At 37.7% G+C, this 25,904-nt stretch overlaps 1 protein-coding gene across 1 annotated transcript in view; it reads right to left on the bottom strand.

Annotated features, from left to right (window-relative positions):
- The window catches only part of RP1 (RP1 axonemal microtubule associated), a 262,671-nt gene that overhangs the window by 115,567 nt on the left and 121,200 nt on the right, over window positions 1-25,904 (bottom strand). Inside the window, exons 18-22 of the mRNA XM_037739712.1 lie at window positions 25,449-25,648; window positions 21,142-21,228; window positions 6,739-6,871; window positions 5,727-5,878; window positions 2,307-2,461 (exon numbers count right to left, since the gene is read on the bottom strand). Of these exons, the coding sequence (XP_037595640.1) occupies window positions 2,307-2,461; window positions 5,727-5,878; window positions 6,739-6,871; window positions 21,142-21,228; window positions 25,449-25,648 (727 nt within the window). The remainder of the gene's footprint in view (window positions 1-2,306; window positions 2,462-5,726; window positions 5,879-6,738; window positions 6,872-21,141; window positions 21,229-25,448; window positions 25,649-25,904) is intronic.

Genomic DNA, 25,904 nt, shown 5'->3' with positions numbered 1-25,904 from the left:
GGAGGCTGAGGCAGGAAAATCGCTTCAACCCACGAGATAAAGGTTGCAGTGAGCAGAGATCAAGTCATTGCACACCAGCCTGTGTGACAGAGCAAGACTCCGTCACAAAAAATATAGTAAGAAAGTGCAGGAAATGATGGGTGGCAACGTGAAATGTATGTGTAGACACGAATGTGGCAGTGAATGCATCTAAATTATGCACCAGGAAATTTCATATTTAAACAAATCAGCTAAATTAATGTGACAAAGTATATCAGAACATAAAATGAAAGTGCTGGATGTAGCATCTCTACCTCTTCTGATACGTGGAATAAAACAGAGCTGCCACCAGTGCCCCAGAGATGCCTGTGAGCTGTGGGTGGGAGCAGGCTGGGAAATGACACCCAAGTCCTCTTAGTGCTACGTGTTACTCATCACACGGGGGTGCCTGTGCTGTGCTAAGTTCTGAGTACACATTGGGAGAAGAGAAAAATTCTTTCTTGTTTGGCCAATTAAGTCATCCTACAGGCCAAATTGGAATCGGAACTTGAAGGATAGACAGGATTATAATGGGGAGAACAGAGCAACAAAAGGCCCTCCTGGGTGAAGAATAGCACTCCAGGGGACAGAAGCAGAGTGGAACACAACTTGTCTAGTTAATGATAGGGGTCTAATTTCACTAAGATCTTGCAAGAGGACAGCTATACAAACACATTGGAGGGGGAAATACAGAGTCAGATGTTGTAAAGCCTTGAATGGAAGTTCTTTTTTGTATTGCTCTTTGGGTAGGCAACAGGGATTACTGAAGGTTTTTAAACAGGGGAGTGATGTGGTTAAAATACAGCTTTTAGAACATTATTTTCCACCACATTTTTCTTGAAAACTTTTTAGGCAAAACTATACAATAAAATACTAAAAAATGAATTCAAAATAAAACAAAGGAGAAATGAGGGAAGAAAAGATAAAGTCAGAATGACGCTAATAAGTACCGTAGAAGGGCTAGCTTGGAAGGTGGGCAGGAAGGCTGGGGAAGAAAGACACGGAAGACAATTGGGAGATGACTGCGATGAGCTGGTCTTGAGGAACCAAGGGCATCAATCAGGGCAGAGGTAGCAGTAGGAGAAAATAAAGGATTAATTAAGCAGACACTCTGAACAAGGAATTGACTGAATTTAATGGTTAAAAGGCAAAAAGAAGAGGCCTACTGTGGATCTCACAGCTCCTGTGCATCTGCAGTCAGCTCCACTCATCTTGGGTGTTGGCAGTTTTTAGTGGCATGCCTTTAGGATTTTTAGTCGAATTGCCTCATTATTTTTTGCTTTTTGCTTAGGACTTGAAGTTGCAATTTTCTTGGCCAAATCCAGACCCCTGAATTTCCCCTTACCCCTGTTTTGCCTGTACTTTGTTATCTCATTTCCTGTTGATTACCTATTTGGAAAAAGAGGCTACAGGCAGCCCTCGATACTGAAGATTCAAATTTTCAAAATGGAACCCCAAGTTTCTCCTTCCCATGTCCAAACAGATTGGGTTTCTACTCAGTTCGTGAATCTGGGGCCCAGCCTCTTCCCTGTAACCCAGAGACCAAACAATAATAAACATGATTGCCCATCTAGCCAAAGCTAAACATTTTCTTGAGAAATAGCAAGTCTCAGCAAAGAGCCAACATGGTGAAACCCTGTCTCTACTAAAAATACAAAAATTAGCTGGGCATGGTGGTACACACCTGTAATCCCAGCTACTTGGGAGGCTGAGGCAGGAGAATCACTTCTTCTTGGAAAAATAGTGACATTTTCTTAAGCAAGAAGGTATGGGATTTCTATGAGGAGATTTCAAGAAGGAAGTATATGTGGGACCTGTGTCTCAAGCCTGGCCTGTAAGGGCCAGGTCAGGAATTCAGAGAGCTGCTTTCAGGACTGATTCTCATGGGGCTCAAGTGAAAGTCCAACTTATCTAGAGTTTAATCTTTGTCTTTCTTACATTCTGTTCTGAAAGTTCTTCTCTGTAAAATTCTCCACACTTAATTCCCTTATGAAAGTGTTGTAACACTACAATTTTAGTAACGTAAAGAAACCAACAGTTAAACAAATATTCTATTTATGTAAAAATTTCCAGTATTAAACTTTTGGTCTTTTGTGACACACAGAACATTGTGGTAATAAGAAATTATAAGTCTTCCTTACAATGCTTAGCAAAAGATTGTTTATTTAAGCAATCAGTGAGTGATACATGATGTGGAATCCTGACTTAATGAAACAAACCTGTGATCTAAAAGATATACACACACACATGCACACACACACGGCATCATCCACAGTGCAGCATCTTACCTTTGACAGGTGAAGACGTACTCGGCTGTGGTGCCGGGCTCTCTGACTATGACTTTTTCACAGTACCAGTACTGTGATTTGTCATTGGCCTCACAGCGCAACAGCACCTTCTGCAGTTTTCCAAGTGACACTGCGGCTACTTGAAATTTATCAATCTAGTACAGGAGACAGAGAAAAAATCCCACAGAAATAACTAGTCTGACGCACGACAAATGCAAGCAATAATAATAGCCCAGTGACTGCCAGAAGCAGCACAATACCTTAGAAGAGATAATGTTACTACAGTTAGCATCAAAAGGGGCAATGTGGTAGGAAAAATAAGCAAATTACTTTTTATCTATTAAAAATATACTTCTGGCTGCTTTGTCGCTTTTGCAGTTTTATTTTCTCCATTTGTAGTAGCATCCAGAGTAACAAAGGAACAAATCCCAACACAAAGGCTTTTCTCTTGTTAAACCCTTACCCCGAGGAGCAGTTCATTAAGGCATCAGGTTAACAACCACGCAGCCTAATGTAGAGCACGTTTCCTTTCTATGAGTGCTGATATACTTTGAGACATGTGGGACAAATTTTCTTTCTCCTTCCTTCCTTCCTTCCTTTCCTTCCTTCCCTCCCTCCCTTTCTACTACAATTTTAGTAATGTAAAGAAATCTTCCTCCTCCCTCCCTCCTCCCTCCCTCCTCCCTCCTTCCTCCCTCCTTCCTCCCTCCTTCCTTCCTCCTTCCTCCCTCCATCCCTCTTTTTCTCCCTTTTTCCCTCCCTCATTCAATACATCTTTCCCCTGCATCTTCCTCTGTAGATGAAAATAGAACATATTCTTGGGTTTGTTGTAAAAAAGCAGTCTGGAATCCTCACTCCTAAACAGAATTAGTTTGTTATGTCAAAAATACACTGGCATTTCCAGAGAGATTCAGGACCTGAAGTCAGTGCTATACTGATTGAAATAAAAAGATCTCCTTCACACATTACTCCCTCATAGACTGTTGTTGAGAATAGCTATCCTAAAGTTATCTGAGGAAAAGGTCATGAATTTAGGTAAGTCTGAAAAGTTACCAGAAATGACAGTTGACTGTTAGCCACAGGTACTCTATAGTAAAAAATGTGACTCTAGTATCGCTTGTATTGCCTATGTTGGGAGCTGTCTTAACAGCTCCCTGCATTGTTATCAGATTAAATTTCAATTTGAAACGTGAAGACACACTACCTGAGTCTCAACTATTGGCTCCATGTTGTTGATGGAAACCTCTTGTGGCATCCAGACCAAAACCATTTACTAGTCCAGTAATGACGGTGCTGTAAACCAGATGATGGGTATTTGTGCATCTTCTCATGTGTACACGGACAATCTCAGTGTCACTATTCTGCATTCTCAGCATGCCTTTACAAGAGACATTTCATGAGGCATGTCACCTGTTGTAGCAAATGCAAGTGATGCCCCATCTCATGTCCTTTGGGTCCATTTCTAGCTGCATCTGCTGCTTTGATAGACAGTTTAGGTGTGCTAACAGCTTTCTATCTCAATCCTCTAACTCCTGCTTCTGTGCCTGAGGGCTTCCCCTGGTGGGACAGATCTGAGGGATGTTTCACAGAGTTTCTCTGAAGGTCTCTAGCAAGAAAAAGGAGCCACAGCAGTAACCAGCTCACTAATGTCCCCATATTGGCTTTTCTCCTTTCCCGCCTCACTGTTCCCATTCCTTCACTTCTCAAGTGCTTACTGGGATTATCTCCCAAATAAATGGCTTGCACTGAGGTCTTTGGTTCTCAGTCTGCTTTAGAGCAAACCCAAATACCTTAAGGTCTGGAAAGACTGACTGAGTCAGCTTTCTGGTTTCTTCTTGTATCTTAAAGTAACTTTAGGTTTGAATACAGAATTAAACTGGGTCTGTTACATGTATTGCTACCTTTTATCATCCTGATAGGACGCCTTGTAGAGAACATGACAACTAGCCCAATAAGTGGTTTATGATGTGAGTTGTGGCTGGTATGAGCAAATTCTGATAATGAAACTCTCAGACTATTACCACAGTCTCTTGACTACAAAACTCTTGAAATTATTTGGCATTTCCATTACATCCCAATCACTGAGGAAAATAACAGAAAATGTAAAATCAAAAATGAACCAGAGAAGAAAAACACTTTTACATCTTTAATTCTAAACTTCAAAGCAGATACCACTAAATCCTCACTGTACTCTTCTTTATACACTGATTGCAACTATATCTCCTACCCAATTTTAATTTCAGTCCATAAATACACCCTCCCTATCGTCTGGAAAATGCTAAACACAATGATGAACTGAGGAAGATCAATCATGAAGATGACTTACAAAATCTCAGTAGGTAACATCCCATGATACAGCACTGCTGCAAAATGATACATGCTGGCGGCCAACTAGCAGGCAGCCAGGGGACAGGAAGCCTCTACCATTTATCCTCCAGTGGTTGAATGAAAGAGTCTGGGGCTGATGCAAAAACCAGCAGGATTCTGTAGATCACTTCACTGATCACTTAGCATAATATTAATAATAATACCATGGTATCTAAAACTGTTTCTGCATCAAATTAATAATTCATTCATGACAGCAAAAGTTAGACCTAATTTTGCTATTGTCTCACCCATGGCAGAACTAGCTTTCCTATTCATTCTGATGAGAGCTTTCGTATAATCAACAGTGACAAATAAAATGTATAGGTGAGCTTTAAGATAGCCAACGTTTCATAATGTTTCACAAACTACAACAAAAGGTCTGAAAAACAGCACCCTCTAACTGGTTTAAGGAGTCTCTCTTCCTTTAAAATATGCCTTTATATTACATAATCCCCAAACTTAATTTCAGACCCTCAAATAGTACCTTCTTTCCATATACAACAAAATAACTTAATAATATTCTACTGTAACTTCTCAAAGAACTAATATATAGAAAGACTTATGCTCGTCTATAAGGACAAAAGGAAATAAGGAAGGGCTTAAGTGTCAAAATAACACACTTGGCTCCACTCAAGATGTTTTAAAGATTAAAGGCCAATGTATTATTATATGAAATATAGCATAATGGCATTTCTATGGCCTGCTGTTTTAAAATAATGCCTTGTAACTTTCAAGCCTGAGACAGCACACACACACACACACACATATATTTCCTCATCTTTTCAGTTCATTTCTTTTCTTTTTCTCACACGATCACTAATTTTTATATCTTTTCTTTGTTCTATTACTTACTGTTGGGTTAGTTTGTCCCATTTTTCTTGCAAGAACAACTTCCAAAACAAAGCACATTAGGATGTCAGGTCCGGAAAATGTGTTAAAGATGTCTTAAAACTAAAATTTGAGGAGTACCAAGCACCTTTGAAATTTTAAATCATATATGGACATCTTGAGAGAGATTGTTAAGAATCTGGGAAATTATTTATATGGACTCACCTGTCCTCTTTGAAATTTTACTGGCATGTTAGATTTGTGCAGCAGTCTGAGGCCAGAGTCTCCCCTCTCCCCAAAGAGACAAAGGAAAACCTCGGACTCCGTTTCTGCATGCTTCAGCTGCCCAGTGTAGACGTCAACCTGATATCTGACTACTGACAAAGCGACAGTGAGAGAAAACAAGAGGAAATACATTACCTTGGAATCCACACAAACAGAGCCCAGATCAATACGTTTTCAGGTTATAGTAAAATATATATATATTATATATATATTTTGATGTGAGTTGTGAAATAATGACTATCTCATATGGTTACTGTGGATATTAAATGAGATTATATGTAATTATGTTTATCATAAAATATATGATAAACATATATCATATATATAAATATATCATATATATTTTGCTATATATATATATATATATATCATATATATATGAGAGAATTCCTCTAATCTGAACTTCTGTGTCTATTGACTTTTGAGCTTCAATTATTTTTAATTACAAATGGGCATTTTTACACTATGAACAAATGGCCACAAGTTTACTGCTTTTTCAGAAAGAGAAGCAAAAGATTTTTTAAAAGGTTGTTCTTCTATATATGACTTAAGAGGACATTTTATGCTTAGTATTTTAGTGGTAAAGGTGACTGTTATTGTGCATTATGTTTAAAGTTTAAAATGATGTAAGGTTTGATGAGGAAAGAAATCAAATGAGGAGGTAAGCTGGCCCCAGGCGAAGCTAGGTGAGTCACAGTCATGGCGTTTCTTGTTTCTTACAGCCTCAGCCTCTGTGACTGTAGCTGGGCCACGAGAACAATTCTGAGATTACGTTTAATCTCAGATCCACCAGCAACTCATGCTGTGACACTGAAAAAGTCCTTCTCAAGAGTAAAACAACTCTTTTAGAAGCAGGAAATATAGTCTGTTACAAAATAGTTTAGAAGCAAATTTAAGCAACTACCAAAGAGTTTGTCTATGGAATAGATTCTACTGAAGATTAATAACACACGTGGAAAAATAGCTTGTCCTCCTTTTACTACAGGAAGTTCATGGACAACATCTCCATCTGCCTGGATCTGAGACAGCCACACGTTTGCTGCAAAATCTAGGATCTTCTTGCTTTTCGTATGTTGCATGGTCACCTGGAATTAGAAGAAGAAAATGACCAAATTGGGTGATCCCCAATTTCTCAAAGAATCTGCAATTTGAAATGGACCCCAGGGATTGCAAAAATTCACTGCACACTCTGACGACGGCGATAGTGGTGACGGTTGTTAGTAGTGGTAGTAGTAGGTTGGTGCAAAAGTACTTGCCATTTTGCCATTACTTTTAATGACAAAACCACAATTACTTTTGCACCAACTTACTAGTAGCAGTAGCATCAGTTGCTTATTAGGCAATTTTTATTTGCCACATATTACGCTAGGTGGCTTATTTTAATTATCTTTCAACCATAACCAATCAGACTGGTAAAATTATTTCAATCTTATAGATAATAAAATGGAGGCTTGAAGATTTGAAACAGACTCTAGCAGATTCAAAGCTCTCAATTTCACCTGTGGTAGTGATTTAAAAAAAAGCAATCTAAGAGAACTCCAAAGGAGATTTTGTGTTCACATTAGTCACCAAAGCATGCAATACATCAGAACTTGAAAAAAAAATTGAATGCCTTTTAAGTGTATTTCTAACATCTGTAGGCTCTAAATAAAGCCCTAGTTACCATATCCCAAATGCCTGAACCTTCCAACATGCAGGCAGCTGCCTTTCCCCTAAGCCCAGTGAATCTTCTACAGACCCCTCGTCAGCCTTCCCCTTTGGTAGCTGTTCCATACAAAGGCTCATTCCCTTCATTTTCACCTTCACATGCCAGCAGACTAGCAGAGGACTTCCAGAAGTAACTGCACTATTGTTTGCCTTGCCTCCTAACACAATAGATAAAAATGTCCTCATCCTTTTAAGATTCCAGCTAATTTTCTAAATAAGAAGTCCCGGTCCCTCCTCACTTTCTTTTACCTCCTGGCCTTAGCAGCAGGTGCCACCATTTCTTAAGTGGCTTATTCTTCCAGCTTGCTGCTGTTCTTGCTCTCCTCCAACCCTGCCTTTAGCCTGTTTAAAGAGATTAATTTAAAACAGAAATCTGATCATTTTGCACACTGCATACAACTTTTTTAACAGTCCTTCCTACAGTATAAAATCCCAAATCCTCAATACAATGAGCAGTTCATGGTCGGGTCATAATCTTGCTAGAAACTTCTCCCTCATGTGCTATGTTGTAGTTGGACTGATCTGTTCATGGTTCCTCACCTGGCCACATTGCCTCTCATGTCAGTTTTCACATACACTCGTAACTCTGCTTAGAACAGCTTTCATTCCGATTCATTACCATGATGAGTCTGCCCATCCTTCATAGCTTATACATAACCTCTTCCAAGAAGTGTTTTGTGAGCCCCAAATTTGGTTCAGCAAGCCTCCCCACTCATGATTTAGCAGCTAATATTTGACTCACTTGAGGGAAGGGACCATGTCCTACCCATGTCGATACTGCCTCAAGCTTTCACAAGGCAGTTCTTAGGTCGTTTTTTGAATGAATGATTAAATGAATAACTACATGAAACAGGTATTTGTCAGCACAGGTTACAGACTAACTCAGCGCACCTGATCATTAATGAGTGATGATTGTATCTTACTTGCTCCAGAAAAGAGGTCTTGAAAGGAACACCGGACGGCTAGAAAAACCATGACCAAAGTCTAGCTCTGGCATTTCCAACTGACATGAGAAATCATGTAACTACTTTGAATATCAGTTTTCTCATCTTTAAAATAGAAATAATGACTATCTCATAGGGTTACCCTGGATATTAAATGAGATTATATGTAATAAATGTGTAAAACCTTACATGAGCTATATACATACTTCCTATTAACATTAGCAACATAAACACACACACACACGCACACACATAGATTAATATTAAAAAGGTTAATATAATATATTCTACTGAACTTGGAAGTGTTCTCTTTGGATGATATCATTCTTTATGCAGACAGGGGCCACTGTCTCCATGGAGTTTGCATGTTTTCCCTAAGTCTGCATGAGTTTTCTCCAGGTCCTCCAGCTTCCTCCAACATCCCAAAGCTCTGCATGTTAGAGGAACTGGCGTGTCTACATGGTCCCAGTGTGAGAGAGTGTGGGGCTGTGTGTGAGTGAGTGCATGTGTGTGGGTGTGGGTGTGGGTGTGAGTGTGCCCTGCAATGGAATGATGGCATGGTCAGTTCCCACCCTTGCACCCTGAGCTGCTAGGACAGGCTCTGCCCACCCACAACACTGAACTGGCATAAGCAGGTTGAAAAATGAAGAAATGAATAAAAATGATTATCAAATAATAATTTGTAATGTCTATAATAATCATACAAATGTACAATAAACAATTAGAGGAAGAAGGGGCTCAGTCAGTTGCCATGTTTGTGACGGTTTTTGAACTATATGGTGGGCGAAGGTGGTCCTGACAATTCCCCTTTGCAAACATTTATTCCTTGATTTAACTTACCATAACTGCGGCTGCTATCACTCACTGATTCACCAAACATGGGCTAAAAACTTTCTTGTTTTCATCAATCATTATTAAATTTATGTATAGTTCACATTTATTTCAATAGTTAATATTTGAAGTGTTTTGGACTTAAGAAGTTTGGTGATGTTTTTGGGACCAGAAATATGCTCTGGAAATTTAACTCTTGTTATTAGCTGACAGGCATTGTAGGTAAAAAAAAAAAAANAAAAAAAAAAAAAAAGGAAAGAAAGAAATTTAACTCTTTTTTATATTGGTTAGCCTATGGTAAATTAGTTTCGTTATACCAAGTTTTGCTTGAAGTCATAGTTTCTGAGAACCTACAACAATGTTAAGTGATTACAAGGTCATACTACCTAAAACTTCAACAGGTTCTTCTTCTACATTAACCTCTGAATGTAAATTGGCAAGATGCCTCTGGTTTCTGAGGCCCCACCATCCCCTCAACCTTAGAAGAGCCCACTGATAAGAGAGAGCCTCATGGATTTGACTTAAGTGCAGTCCCACTAACACCACTGCAAAAGCCTTCATGGTAAGGGCCCTAAATGAGTTTCATTTACCTTCAAAGTCATGATGTCTCAAAACAGAAAAACAAAGAATCTAGGTAATCTCCAGTTGTGTTTGTTTTTATTTTCACAAAATAATTTTTTCAATTGTTAAATTAGTAAGAAGGACAAAATTCCAGGACAACCACGATGTTTAAGTCCAGTTTTATGATAGCTAATGGCAGGACTCAGTAGAAGTCATGTGACAAGTGAAACAAACCTGGGTTTGAATTACAAGACCTTGGTTTATGTCTTGGCACTGCTACTTACCAGGTGTATGGCCTTAACCATTAGCCACTGAAATAAATGTGAGCTATGCATACATTTAAGAAAGATTAATGAAAACAAGTATGAAAGTTTTTTACCTCATTTTTTGGTGGATCAGTGAGCAACAGCAGTCTTGTGATGTGAGTTAAATCAAAGATTAAATGTTTTCAAAGTAAAAATTGTCAGAACCACCTCCTCCCACCATGCAGTTCAAAAACAAACCATCACAAACATGGCAGCTCGCTGAGCAGTTTTATAAAATTTCCACAAGAGGATCTGTCATCTTCAGGCCCACAATTTGCAAAACTGGCATCATATCTCACCAAGTTGTAAAGTGCCTTATGTAAGATCAAAATGCCTTTGGAAAACAGTTTGTAAACTGTAAATGATTAGACATAGGAAGTTATTTCCCAAAGCAGAATTTTCTCAAGAATGGGTGGTGATACCTAGGAATAGTGTAAGAGGGCTTGATTTCAGAACATCTAATTTTCCAGTTAACAGTAAGAGAGTAATTTTTTGTGCCTAGAAGTAAAATCACTTCTTTCTAGATCCACATGCTAGCTATGTGATATGGAAATTGCCTAGTGCTCCAAACTTCAGTGTTCTCCATTGGGATAATGACAGTATCTACTTTGCTGTGGCATAAACATTAAAAGTGATCATGTATACCATGAGTGCTCAACACGTTTATTGTTATTAATAATAATTGTATCAAAATTAATCTCAGAGATTAGAGATCAGAATTCTTAACAATTATTTGGAATTGTTTGTTGTTCCTCACTCTTCAACATCCTCCTAAGAGACTGCACAAGAAAAAATTTAGCCACTCAATTGTCTATTACCAGAATGCAAAATTCTACTCCAATTCCCTGACTCCTACAGTACTTAGGAGACCTGACCACGACCTGCTGGGAAGACAACTAATGGCCTCCATTACCTCTCCTCCCCTTAGCAAATCTGAAGTATCTTCTCCTGCTTCCTGTCTCCTGGGCCCCTCCATAAATTCTCTATCCCATCAGTCAAGGAGTTCATAAACAAAAGGAAAAATGTCTAACTTTGAAAAAAGAATCCTCCAAAGCTTTGGAATTCCAAAGCTGTCCTCTGAGCCAGGTCACCCATGCATCCCTCCTCCCAAGGAAGCTCTCCAGCACTTCTAATCTCCTGGGTTCCTGTGCAATCCTTGCCTGCTTTCCCGAAAATGACTCGTATTCTGGTTCTTTGTACCTGAGAGGAGAACTTTTAAGAAAAAGAAGACCATTCCTCTTTAAACTGTAGGGACTGGCACTGTCCCAGCTCCTCTCGAAGGCTATATCTCTTCTTTCATGTCCTCCCCTGAGACCTTCCTCTAACGGTTCTTAGTGGCTGTCTTTAATGTCAACCTAGATAGCAATGGAGCGAGGATCAGGTCCAGCTGGGTCAGAGGGAGGGTCATCACTGTAACCGAAAGACTCAGGGTTTTGAGGGCAGAGTGAGCCAGCTGCCCTCTGTCCTTAGCCTCGCTCCACAACCTGACTAAATGTAATTAATAACCAACAACAATTGACACCCTCTGTATTTGCATTCTACCTTTTTATAAAACACCCTTCACCCATTTTATTTAATCCTAAACAAAATAAATAAAAATAATCTTATCTCTTCTTAGAGGAGAAATGACATAGAACCAGAGTCAACAAATACTTTCTGAGAGCTACCCATGTGGCCAGTTTTCTGCTGGACACTGGATGTAAGATAAACACCGGATATAAGACAAAGAATACATTAGGATGAGAAAGTTTGAGAAAAAAGTCCTTTCAGAAATCCTGCTCTGAAATATCATAAACCTTTGTTCTATAAAACAAAAAAAAAGCAATATTTCTACTCTCATTACAGATTCCATAAACACAAAGTTTTTTTCTGAAAAAATAAAGGCAAATAGTCACCAACACATTTGTTGGACACAAACAGTACTCTATAAGATCTGGTACTGAGGATGGTGGATGGGGCACTCATGTCAGTCATTAGCATATTCTATGCATAGCCAGAAATATGAAAATGTAAGAAGGTTTAAATATATTCACAGAGAATGCTTTAAGTGTTCTTGCAAACAAGACACAAAGTCAAAGCTTGACTCTAAGTGTCCTTATTTCTCATCCTGTGCCTTGTGATAACACCCTATTTGTTACAAGGACTGTACAAGGGGACCAACCATGGTATTTACAACTGACTGAGGGACTATCAAATACATGAATTTATCTTTGGTTCAAATAAGCTGGTACAACTTTGAGAATGTTTCTATAAACTACTGGAGTCTTTTGAGATTAAACATTTGCCTGGAGATTTTGTGAGAAGAAGCTGGTGCTTCCTGCTGTTCACTGAACTAGAAAATCCTCAAAAACAAACTATTTTTCTTACTGTATTTCAGAACTCGATCTTTCCTTTATGTGGTTCTTTCTAGAACCCTGACATAAAGAAGTAACTGGAAATGAAAAGGAACTAGAAATATTTATGAGATACTTTAAAACTTAAAAAAAAAAGAAAAGCCATTTTTTACCTAATTTAGTTAATCTCAGGACAGCCTGGGGGCTCATATCAAGTAGGTCACCATATCATATAAAGCAGCAGTAGGTTAAAATAATAACAAATTCACCAAAACCTATGACCCACTTCAACTCAAAGGCTTAGAAGAATCAAAAAGTTTCGAGAGAATTCCTATCCTACTTGAATCTATTTATCCAGTTAATGCATAGCAAATATGTGCTGCAGAAGCAGTCCAGACATTGGAGATAACATCAGGCCATGGGTCAAGAGAAGGGGCGCTGGCCTTATCTCACTGCTAACTCTCTGTAAATGGGCCAAACCTCCAAGACTCTACAGGCTGTATATTTGAGACAAGGTCTCACTCTGTCACCCAGGCTGGAGTGCCATTGTGCAATCTCAGCTTAGTTCAGCACATTCAGCTAATATTTTAATTTCTGTAGAGACAAGGATCTTCCCATGTTGCCCAGGCTGGTCTTGAACTCCTGGGCTCAAGAGAACCTCCAGACTTGGCCTCCCAAAGTGCTGGGATTACAGGTGTGAACCACTGCACCCAGTCGTATTTCATATATTATAAATATTTGTTATATAACAAAATGTGTTTCATTTATTCATTCATTCCACAAATATTTATCTAACATCTACTACATGACAGGCAATACTCTAGGAGTTGGGATTATAACACTGAATAATATAAAGTTCCTGTTCTTAAGTCACTCACTTTCCAGTGGAGGTCAGACAATAAACAAATATAAAATATCAGATAAGGGATGTGTTATAAAGAAAATAACTGATGTGATCAAGAGCAAATGCAGGCTCCCTTTAGATTGTGTAGCAAAGAACCTCTAAAGCAGGAGAAGACCAGTGTGGCTTCCACCACATGAGAAGGGGCAGAGAAAGACGTGGGCAGGGGACAGATTAAATGAGGGGACATGATCTGACTGATGTTTATAAGAGATCACTGTGGCTGCTCTTTGAAATCTGGATACTGGGGTGTTGGGGGAGCTGGAAGACTATCATAAGAGACATATAGAGCAGAGAGAAGAGAAAAAATGGCAACTTGGAGTAAAGTGATGGTAATAAGATGGAGAAAAATAGACAAAATTGAGGTATGTTTCAGCAATAGAGTCAGCAGGGGATTCCTGAGGGATTGGATTTTGAAGGGAAGGGAAATAAAACAAGCTAGAAAAATTCGTAGGGTTCTGGCTTCTATACCTAGGTGGACAGTGACACTGTCTATTCAGACAAACAAGACTGAAGGGGAAGCATATTGGATGAGGGAATCAAAAAGGTCTGATTAAGTTTTATTTTTTTTTTACTTGATATTCACAACTTGTGAGATACCAAGTACTGCTGAGCTCTATTTTACAAGAAAAACCTAGACAAAAAGTGATTTTTAACTTTCTAGAAATTAAATATCTTTCAAGTCTTTTGACTTCAACTCTAAAGTTACCTCAATTTGAAAGAGTCAAAGTCAATTTCAGAGAAGAAAAAAATAGAAAGCCTAAGATTCAAAAACAATTATTAGTTTTATTTAACAGCATTTGCTAAAATGTGTTCTTATCATTCTTTTTTTCAATATTCAAAGTTAATTACTATCTATCTACATTCAGTTATAGCCATCTTGTTTTGGGTCCAAGCTACCCATTACCTGAAATCAGTATGGTGACTTGGATTAATATTCTATAATAGTATTTTGGATGCTAGACTGCACAGTTGGTTAATGTGTATTAATATGACTCAAATAGCAAGTCAGACCTTCACAAAGGCCTCTAAAGCATGACAAGGAAAAAAATGTTTAAGACTCTGAATGACATCACAAGACCCAGCACTAAATCAAAAGCCCCAAAGTGCCAGAGTATCATGAAATGGGCAGGTGTTCCCTGATCAAAATGCTATGTCAGAAACTAGGTTTTCACCCACTGTTACTTGGGACACTAGGATTAATTTCCACAAACACTAGTTTAGAAACAACAGCTTCTCCCAAACAATAACATTCCATAAGTGCTTGCATTGTTCATCATAAGATGAATAGCTATTGGCTATAAATAGTTGATCATCAATGGGGGAACCCTCATGGCATATGTCCTTATAATGACAGACTTTCAGATTTTCCAAGTCCACAGAAGGCAGCCTTTGGTCATTGTAAAACCTATCATTTTCTTTTTTGGAAATAGTATTTTCTTTTGGCTTTCAGACTGAAGCATCATCTAGTATTATTCTATCAATACTAAAAATATCCAAAGCCTTGACTTTTGCTTTAGCTCTGATACAGAACTGCCAAATCTGAGTACTATGAGTTGATATGATTGAGAAAAAGTACACTGATATTAATCTTCAAAGCCAAACTTTATGTTGGGATAGATGAGAAAGAGAAAAAGGGTCAATTTCCAAAACCATTTGTTCACTGAAACATATATTAATTTTCCTTGAAAATAAGCAAATAAACAAAATGTTTTTTAAAAAAAAGGAAAAGGACACAGCAGTGCCTTATCACATAAAATATTCAGCATTTGTTTTCATTTCCTAAATGAATAGGAACAATTTTAGGAATGACTTCAATAGAAACTAAAGTTCATTTGCTAAGCTCCCCCTGCTGATTTACAACAGCAAATATTAGTTGTTTCACAAGAGAACATTACTATAAAAACTCATTCTCATTTCTTAGAAACTTAAAATTCCTGGATTACTTTTAAAAATTTCAACAATGTGGTTAAATACATATCCTAAAAATAGCTGACTGGAACAGACATATGGTGGTACTTACAATGCCTGAATTAACATGTTAGAATTCAGTAATGAGAACATAACATCTAGGTCAGGTTACCCAATCTTTCTGCTCAGAACTTGAAAAAAGGGAGAAATCAATTTAGTTCTCACCATAAATCTTTTGGAAGACAGATGTAGAGAGAGTGTGTGCCATTTTCACTGGGACAATTACAATGACAACTTTATGGATAACTAAGCCCAATCTGGTTTATAGGCAGGTTAATTGTGGAATGTGTTCTTTAAAGACAAGAACTGCATCTTGGTCATGTTGGCATGTTCAAATGACCAACAGAACTCTTCCAACTCTTACCAACTCTTCTAGTAATACTTGATAAAATACTTTGAATACGAGTACAATTGCTTTCCGAATATGAGTACAATTGTATACTTTTATATATCTGTGTTATTGTTTATTTTAGCACCGAAGTCCAAGGAGAAGCTTGCGCTCCCTCCCACCCTGACAAACTGAAATCTATATATTTTAAAATTGCCTTGGTCCTAACCTGTCCTAAAATATAAAGTTAATTTGATTAGCATAGTCCATATAATATAAGAAAAGGGAAATACTGATAAGGAGGACTATACAAAAGACATAAAGGTTTCTGAATTGTGCCACTGAGCAAATGCATGGGGAGGAATAAAATTTTGTACTGTATAGCAATAAACTCCCATGAAATAACAAGAGAAGAAATAATGACTGGAGTTTAATTACCAGGCAGAAGGTGGTAGTCATCTATACAGAATTTTTTCCATAAGCTTGAATAGGTGTAAGAGATGGTAATAAAATGTCTGTAGGTCTATGTATTTATCAAGTGACTCTACCTAAACAAAGTCAAACAGCTTGTGTCTGACAAATTCCAGTCTATGCAAAGATCATTCAAACACAAGGAAACTATTTCAGCTTTGCAAATAGATACTTTGCCTCTCATTGGGGAACAAATTATTTTACATATTTAGGATGCAACATATCATAACCGTCCCTTCAGGGCTCTCTGACACATGTCCCCCACTATGCACTCAGAGGCATCACCTAGGCTCCTTAGGGAGCTCCCTTGCCCTCTTCTTTTGAGTATAGACCTGCACTCTGGCTTCTGGGCATATTCCTGCTGGAGGGGACTTCCTCCACATGCAACCTTGTCACAACATCACCTAATAAAATATGTGTGCTACTGCCTCTGCACCATGGTCATATCTTTTTCCTAAATCAAACCCCAAATGCCTCAAACCCCTACAGTAATGCACAGTATTCCTTTCATAGAATGTTAATAGATTTTACCTGAAAAATATGACTCCATGGTGAATTTAGTTTTAGAAATGCTGTTAAACAGACTTCCTTACCACAGGGCATCCCAGAGCCTTTGCTATATTTATTTGCATTGTGACTCTCCAAGAGACGAATGAAAAATTCAGTGTTTCCAAAACTCATGTGGGAAACTCAGCATTTCCCAAATTGGAAACATTTACTGGGGAGCATATTGGGAAAGCAGGGGCATGGGCTTTTCACATCAGGGGAAGTGGCCTCAGAGCTGAAGTGAGAGGGCATTAGCGAGGAAAGTAACTTCTCTGAATGGCTCACATAAATACTGGTGTCCAAACACCATTCTCCACTAAATTAAACCAGGACTCCTCAAGAAATAGGTAATTCCAGGGCTTAGGAAAAGAAAATGCTAGGTAAGCCTGAAACATCTTCTCAAATCAGAAAGTAAAGACGTCCTCATAGAATAGACAGTGACACAGAGGCTTACAGGACAAAATGAAGGATGATTTCAGCATCAAAGCAAATTATGTTTACAAAAGATTAACCCATCAAATAAAATAAGAATCTGCAAGTACACACTGGCATAAATAAATAAATGAAATTTTGAAATGGGGAGAAGGAAAAAGTTCTACCTTGTAGTAGAATGCCAATTAATAGAGAAATAACAATAGAATATAAACATCACCATTTGGCAACCATCACAGTAATAACTGATTAAGGCAAGAATCATCAATGAATCCTAAAATTAGTGGGTAAAAATTTTATGGTGAATAAGATATTTACATAACCGAAGAATAAAAGGATATCATGTCAGTAAATATTTCTCAAATGCTTAAAACACACACATACATACATACATATATATTTTTTAACAAGGAATGGTAAACTAGATGAAATGCAACCTTAACAACTGGGAATCTGGGTGAAATTAGAGTTCTTTGTTCCATTCTTGTAATTTTTAAAGTAGATTTGAAATCACTTCACAATAAAAAGTAAAGTAAGCTACAGGAAAAGTCCCTTCTCTTACATTGCTTTGGTAATTACAGTTCGAGTTGTTCAATTTGATCAATTAATGAATGTTCTACCCACTTTACTCTTCACAGAAGCCTTTACCACTGACCAGAGGAATGAATGACCCCTCCCTTGGTTCCCAGGACTGAGTGCTTCTTTCTCGGACGGCTTCTGCGAGAGATGTTTTTTCCTCCAGTTGAAGAATCACCAAGTAGTGATGTTGCTATATCTCTCAACCACTTTTCTCACTCACAGGTCCCAGAGAAAGCACAAGCCACGCTATTGACTATAGGCCCACTTAATTCATTGTTAAGTTTCTTCTAAAACATTCTGACTCGCCTTTCCCAGTAATTCACAGGCACAGAGCTTGTGATTTTACTACACTTTGCAGGTTCCATGGTTTTTGCATCTTCTGAAAAGGTCACCGCTTTTCTCTACTTCAAATTCTTTCAATGCTTCTAAATAGAAACTTTAAAGTCACCAAATGGTTTCCTCACATTCTCCATATCAACTAGCATAATTCAGGGCATATATTAGGTGCTAAGCAGATATTTCTTGACTTACTGACTGGAACAAATTTACCTGTTCCTGTATGATTAGAAAACATTTCACTATATAGACATGTGCTAAGAAATACTACAATAAGCATTTCAGCAAAATTAACATTTTTCTCAATTGCTTTAATTATATAACCAAAAATATAATAATAAAAATCACAGATAAAATTAAGAAACACTTAAAAAGAAAGAAATATTTTGCTAGATTCTATCAGTGGTATTCCAAATTTGAAACCTCAAGCATTTTGGAATAACATATCATGTACTGTAAAGGAACCAGTGACAGATACAGTATTTAAAGCCAGAAAGCAAAGATGTTCTATGATTGAAACCATTTCATCTGATTCCACTATAATCTAGTGCTACCATACCGAAATCTCAAGTCCTTTTACAGTTTAATTATCATCTATTTTTGAAAATAAACTTAAGGCCCAATGATAGTGCTTAAGATCTCAGTCTCTGGAGTCCACCATACAGTAAGACCATTTACCGAGGAGCCTCAGGCGAATTACTTAACTTTATCTAACCTCAGTTTTCTCATGTGTATAATAGGATATTAATGATACCTAAATCAAAGAGTTGCTATTAGGTAGAAATACAGTGGTATTTGTAAAGTAGGTGGCATATGTTAATCACTTCCATTTACTGAGGAACCTCAGGCAAATTACTTAACTTTATGGAGCCTCAATTTTCTTATATATAAAGTATTAACGTTACCTAAATCAAAGAGCTGCTGTTAGGCAGAAATACAGTGATATTTGTAAGGTAGGTGGCAAATGTTAAGTGCTCAGAAAATACTCATTATTATTATTATTGTTATTACTGCCATGATTAAATAAAAAATAAAAATAAAAAACCAGGATCCCAAAGTGCATACACAGCATGATTCAATTTCACTAAAAGAGCAAAGTACATATAAACATATATATGTGTGTGTGTGTATGTGTGTGTGTGTGTGTGTCTGTGTATTTATGTGTATATATTTAAGGTATTTATTTATACATATGTTTTTATATATATTCACATGTGGTTTCATAATGGAGATACTTTCCAAGAAATGCACTGTTAGGCAATTTCATTATTGTGTAAACATCACAGAGTGCACTTATACAAACCTAGATGGAATAGCCTACTACACACATAGGCTATATGGTATAGCTTATTGCTCACAGGCTACACACCTGTACAGCATGTTACTGTACTACAAACAATTGTAAAACAATGGTAAATATTTACATATCTAAACATATTACATATAGAAAAGGTAAAGTAAAAATATAGCATAAAAGATTAAAAACAGTACACTTGTATAGGGCATTTGCCATGAATGGAGCCTGCAGGATAGAAGTTGCTCTGGGTGAGTGAGTGAGTGAGTGGTGAGCGAATGTGAAGGCCTAGGACATTACTGTGCACTGTAGATTTCATTAACACTGCATACTTACACTACACTAAATTCATAAAAAATATTTTTCCTTCTTCCATAATAAACATTTAATTTTTAAAAATCTTCTGACTCTTTTGTAATAACACTTAGCTTAAAACACAAACACACTGTATAGTCATACAAAAATATTTTCTTTCTTTATATCCTTATTCCATAAGCTTTTTTTTTACTTTATTTTTTTTAACTTTAAACTTTCTTGCTAAAAATGAAGGCATAAACATACATATTCGTCTAGGCCTGCACAGTGTCAGAATCACCTATGTTACTGCCTCACACCTCCACATCTTGTCCCATTGGAAGATATTCAAGGGAACAACACACATGAAGCTGTCATCTCCTATGATAACCATGCTTTCTTCTGGAATACTTCCTGAAAGCCTGCCTGAGGCTTTTTTACAGTTAACTTTTTGTTAATAAGTAGAATGAGTACACTCTAAGTGATTAAAGTATATGGTATTATATATATATATATGACATCTCAGTAACACAGTTGCTTATATTGGCAAGTATTATGTACTATACATAATAGAATGCGCTATATTGTTATACAACTGGCAGCACAGTAGGTTTGTTTACATCTGCATCACCACAAACACATGAGTAATTCATTACACTAGGACATTACAACAGCTATGACATCACTAGGTAGTAGGAATTTTTCAGCTGTATTAACAATCTTATGGGACCACCACTGTATACACAGTCCATTGTTAATCAAAACATCACTATGTGGCACATGGCTATATTTACATTGATATTTACACGTGTGTGCATGTGTGTGTGTGTGTGTATCTATATCCATACCGAGAGAGACAAAGTACATGAGCCTGCAAGGAACCATGAAAGAGATTCATAGAAAAAAGATTTGAAAAAAAAAAAATGCACCACCAGAGTGGTCATCTAATGATCAATGAATAACAACTCATTTTTATTCTTACACTTCACTATATTCTTCAGATTTCTTCTATGAACACATATTATCTTTGCAAATATAACCATAAATATGCTATTAAAAAAATCTTTCACAAGAATGAACCATATTTGTTTACAGTGTTATGTCCACAAATATTTTGTTCACATTATTTACAATACAGATAGTCCTCAACTTACCATGGTTCAACTTACAATTTCTCGAGGTTATGATGGGTTTGTTGGGAAGTAACTCATCATAAGTCAGAGAGCTCTGTATGACCTTACAGTTTCTATTGAATAGGTGTCACTTTCACGCCATTATAAAGTCGAAAAATCTTAAGTCAAACCATAGTAAGTAGGGAACCATCTGCTGTCTCACTGGCATTAAATTCATTTTTGACTTAGGATATTTTTTATTTACCATGGGTTTACAGAGACATAACCCCACTGGAAGTCAAGGGGCATCTGTAATTAGGAAAATATCATTTTCACTGCTTTGCATAGTCTGCTTGCTTCTTTCCATCAGAGTAAATAACTGTGAAGAACAAAATAAGAAACATGACTACCTTCTGCAAGTTCCAATCGGGTTGCCCACTGGTTCCATCATGTCCTATCCTTATCTTATATATGTTTCCAATGCTTCTTAATTCAACCTGAATGAAATGCAAAAAAGAAAAAAAATCAGAACGTTTTAAATTAAGCACATTTAAAAATTATTTTCTTTACACTAAATGAATTTTTTGTTCGTAATAGTTAAAAAGCTCTCAGGAAATCTTTCAAAGTCTAGAAATGAAGTGCCCTCAAGAAGCTATCAGTAAACCTCACAGACACAGAGCATGAGATGGAAATATCATGAGACTTGACTAAAAATATGCAGACGGAGTCAATGGCAGAACAGGATGAAGAACACACATATGCTCAGTTCTCCAACTACCACACACTTCTCACTGGAAGCCAACACTTTCTGAGTTCCAATGACAGAAAGATGGGCTTGTATTTTAAGAAGTTAAAAAAAAAATTCACCAAAGAAATGCTAAATATGGTGACTTCTACAAGCTTCAGGAAAGTGTGAGTCTAGAACTTCCTTGCACTCTGAAAATCCCCTCTTCGTTGATACTTAGGGTAAGATACAGATGTTCTAAGTCCAAGGAAGAGAAGCACACCCGCCCATAGAATATGGATACTGATTTAGTTTTTGACATGACCCAAGAGTATGTGTCAATCCAGCTAGCATTGTGGAGAACTGGCTTTGGAATCACTTTGAGCTTAACTGGAAGCCTGGCTGTTGGAAACTGAGTAAAATATAGTTTTTACATCTCTTGTCCTCAATTTCTTTATCTGTTGATTTGTTATAATGCTTATTTCATAAAACTTTCAGTTCAACTAAATAAATGTGTATTAAAACAATAAGCAATGTGCAAGGCCCACAGGTAAGTGAAGATGAAAATGATGGCACAATCTCTAACTTGGAGAAATATACAGTCTAGCAAGGGAGATAGATTTGTAGGCAGATATTTTCAGTATAATAAAATATGTCCAGGACACTGAACCTTGAAGATTTTTTAAAAATGTAATATACCACTTTATTACTTAATGGCTTAAGTAATAGCCATTGTCATTTCTACGACAGGTAGCAATCTACCTCTGCAGACTAGAGATATAAATAGGCAGGCACTTGGATATTATGTCTGACTTACACCACTGCCTATCTATAGAATAGACCCTGAAAGGGCTGGGACAATCAGGTGACCCAGAAACCATCAGAACTCCTCTTTCATACCCAGTTCCCATGCTTAGAATTATCCTTTTTAAGTGCCCACCACCACCTTCCCCCACAGACTGCAGCAGCTAGAACAGCCCTGGGCCTGTCTGAATACCAGGTCAAGAGAAATTATGCTGGTGTCAACTGTGAAGAAGAAAAATAAGGCTGTTAATCCCCAACAGCCAATTTCCCCCCACTCCTTTATTCCCAGAGCTGGTTTCAGTGGCAGAACTCAGAGGCTAGCTCTTCCTCCCAGAGAAAGCAGGAAGTTATCCTCCAGCTTGAGGCTAGTTTGTCTCTAAAAGGTAAACCACACACTTTAAATATCCTTTCATTGTCCCAAGAATCTATTACCACTTAAGTGTAAACTTCCTTTCTTCACAATCTAAGCGAAAACAATCAAGGGATATCTGAGCAGTCTGGTTACCAAGTATATGTGACTTGACACCTATCTGCCTGTTACTGCAGAAGAGCTGAACTAGCTGCCACTCAGTTCTGTGCCAGCCAGGGGGTAAGACTTGACATGCATAGTACCTTCCAATCTACACAGTCGCCCTGTGAAGGGTAAGGCTCTTTTAAGCATCTACTTTAAAATATAAAGAAACTCAAAGAGGTTCAGTAATTTGTCTAACAATACACAGCTGGATAAACAGAAAGTTCCAAAAGCAAAATTTGAACCCAAGTTGAACAAAAATTTCCTACATTGTCCTCAAAAATGGCTATATGCTCACTTCAGGACTGGAAAGAAGAAAAAGAGAATGAAAGACAAGCTTAGAAGTGGCAAATGATGCCAGTGAAAAGGAACAAGGGAATCAATGCCCACAGAGGAGAGACAGAGAGAGACAGAGAGCATGGGAACAAGTCAATTCATCCTAATTTAGGATTCTCGAACTATCATAAGGCCCCAATTCCAGTGCCCATTAACCCCCAGACCAGTGCTTCTCAAACTTTCGTGCACACACACATTACCTGGGGATCTTCTTAAAATGCAGATTCTGATCCAGTAGGTCTGGGATGGGAACCAAAATTCTGCTTGTCTAACAAGCTCCCAGGTAATACCCATCCTGCTGGTCTGGAGTCCACAAGACTCTACACTCCTGGGGGCTTCCATATGTAGCTCCAATCTCCACCACTGAGGTAATAATTTGGAGCTATTCACACTTCACAGTAAATGACAGAGGCTGGTAGAAAACATATCCTGAGCCGTCTACCAGCAGAGGGAGAGTCCTTTGTGCCTGTTATCTGTCATCTGTAGAGCACTTCCCATGTACCAGGTGCAGTGCATGGCACACACCTTCCCAGGCATTCTTTAAACTTCACAGCAAGGCTTTTAAGTGAGTATTATTACCCACCTTGTACTAACTGGGAAACTGAGGATTAGTAAGGGTAATCAGTCTATTTAAAATCACAGAACCAGTGAGAGGGTGATTGGAGCCTGATCTCTATGACTCCAAGGCTTCTGTTCTTAACCAGTTTATGACTTCCTTTATGTCTATAGGGCTCCTTTTTAATTTATATACATTTTCTCTTTTTGTCATCAGACTATCTTGAAATTTAGAAAGAACAAAAATTATTATGTATATTCTATACATAAAGATAATGCTGGCCTGGAGAAATTGAGTGGCATATTCAAAGTCACATAGCTAACATCTGGGAAGCAAGGACTCCAATACTGCTCACCTGATTTGCAGTCTACTCCTATATCCAGGATTCTCGACCTTGGTTGCACTTTAGAATCACTTGGGGAGCATCTAAAAACCCCAATACTGAGACTGTACCTCAGACAAATTAAACTAGAATTTCTGGAGGTGGAATCAAGCATCAGTAGTTTTTAAAGCTCCCAGGTAATTCCAATGTGCAATCAAGACTGAGAATCTATACCATCCATTCCAAGATTTGACCCTAAGTAAATTTTTCAGAAAAACATTGATAGGATTTATCAGTATGTAAATACATATACCACAAGGTATATTATGGGAAAATTTGACTTTTGTGGGGTGACTTAGGGATCTAACCATACATACATTCTGAATTCTGAATTCTAAACAATCATCTTCAAATAATCTTTTGAAATATATATTTGTATAAGGTATGACTGTGGATGGAGCCAAAGTGCTCCTCACAACTGCAGACAACTGCTTTTCTTCAATGAAAATTAATTTTAATGATTACAAAAATAGAATTACAGGCTCAAGTCTCAAAATCTAGAAACCATTTCGGTATTAGTGACTGCCAGGTACTGTAGCCCCAAATAGCCTTGGCTTCCTGGCGACATGAGTTGTCCTCAATCATTCCCTATTCTCTAGACAGCCTTAGGATGCAAAAGGAATACCTTCCAGAGAAAGTGACTGCTGTTTAACAGTACACCAAAGAGCCACACAGATTTCACAGGCAGTGGGGGTGGAAGGGTGGATTAGTGAAGTGGAATGTAATTGTCCTAATTGAAACTTGGGCAAAGCTCTGAGGAACTAGGAGAGGCAATCAGCCACATGCAAACTGAAGCAGCCCAGTGTTCTCTGGCTCTAAGAAGTAAAGGAGAGAGAAATTAGAATGGGCATGGGCAGAGCTTAAAATCATGGCCTGTGAAGATGCCAAGAAAATGATTTCATTGTCAAAACTTTTTTAATTAAAAAGATAAAAAATAATTTTATAAAAAGAAAATAACTTCACACCTGTATAGCTCAGCTGAGCAACATCTAAAAGTATATGCAAGTATGGTATATAAAAGAAGTGTTTTCATTATCAGAAGAAACTCTATCTGGCTTATAAGCTGGTTATAAATTGAGTGGAGGTTGACAGTTTATAGCACCAGTTTCAAACCCATGGCCTAAAATAACCTCTCTTTAAAGACAGCAATTTTTTCTACAACTTTCCTTGCTTGAATAAGGTATGTGAGCAAAAATATTTCCTTTGATTGCTACAATAGGCATTATTAACTTACAGGCATTCTAAAAGACCAGAGGTTCATTTCATATAGGAGAGACAGACAGACCATACAGATTCACACACACACACACACACACACACACACACACACACACACAACACTTTTACATTACAGAACTGCCTTTGAAATGTTCACAGGAAAATATTACTGCCAGTGTTGTTTACCTGAAATTCATCCTCCTGTCCTGGAAGGAAGAGCTGCTCTGAGCTGTCCTTTCGAAGACTTATTGGCCCAGTGACTCCTTCATCTCCATACACCCAGAGCGTGACATTGGCTTGAGTTCCTGTATTTCCCGTCAGCACTAACACCTTCCATTCATCTTCTGACAGAAGAGTCTCACTATTTTGGATATGTCTGACTTCTTCTATGGGGGAAAAAAACATTAGTGGCAAATCAGATACATCAGGCTGACAGAATCCTTTGTCACACTGGAGCCAAAGGACATGAAAACTGGGCAGGGTAGGGTGAGGTGGGCAGGAGGCACTGCACTGTGAGGACTCCAGGGAGTTGATTCGTGCTTGTCTCCTCACAGCAAGGTTCTGGTCAACTGACACTCAGCCACTGAAGTCACCTGGATTCAAACAATAAACATCTGATGTACCTGGCAGCCTTTCACTTAT

This window comes from Cebus imitator, unplaced genomic scaffold (assembly GCF_001604975.1).
Source record: "Cebus imitator isolate Cc_AM_T3 unplaced genomic scaffold, Cebus_imitator-1.0 Scaffold73, whole genome shotgun sequence".
Classification (NCBI taxonomy): domain Eukaryota; kingdom Metazoa; phylum Chordata; class Mammalia; order Primates; family Cebidae; genus Cebus; species Cebus imitator.
Note: the sequence above shows the minus strand (reverse complement) of the source record. Positions and strands in the feature narration are given on the sequence as shown.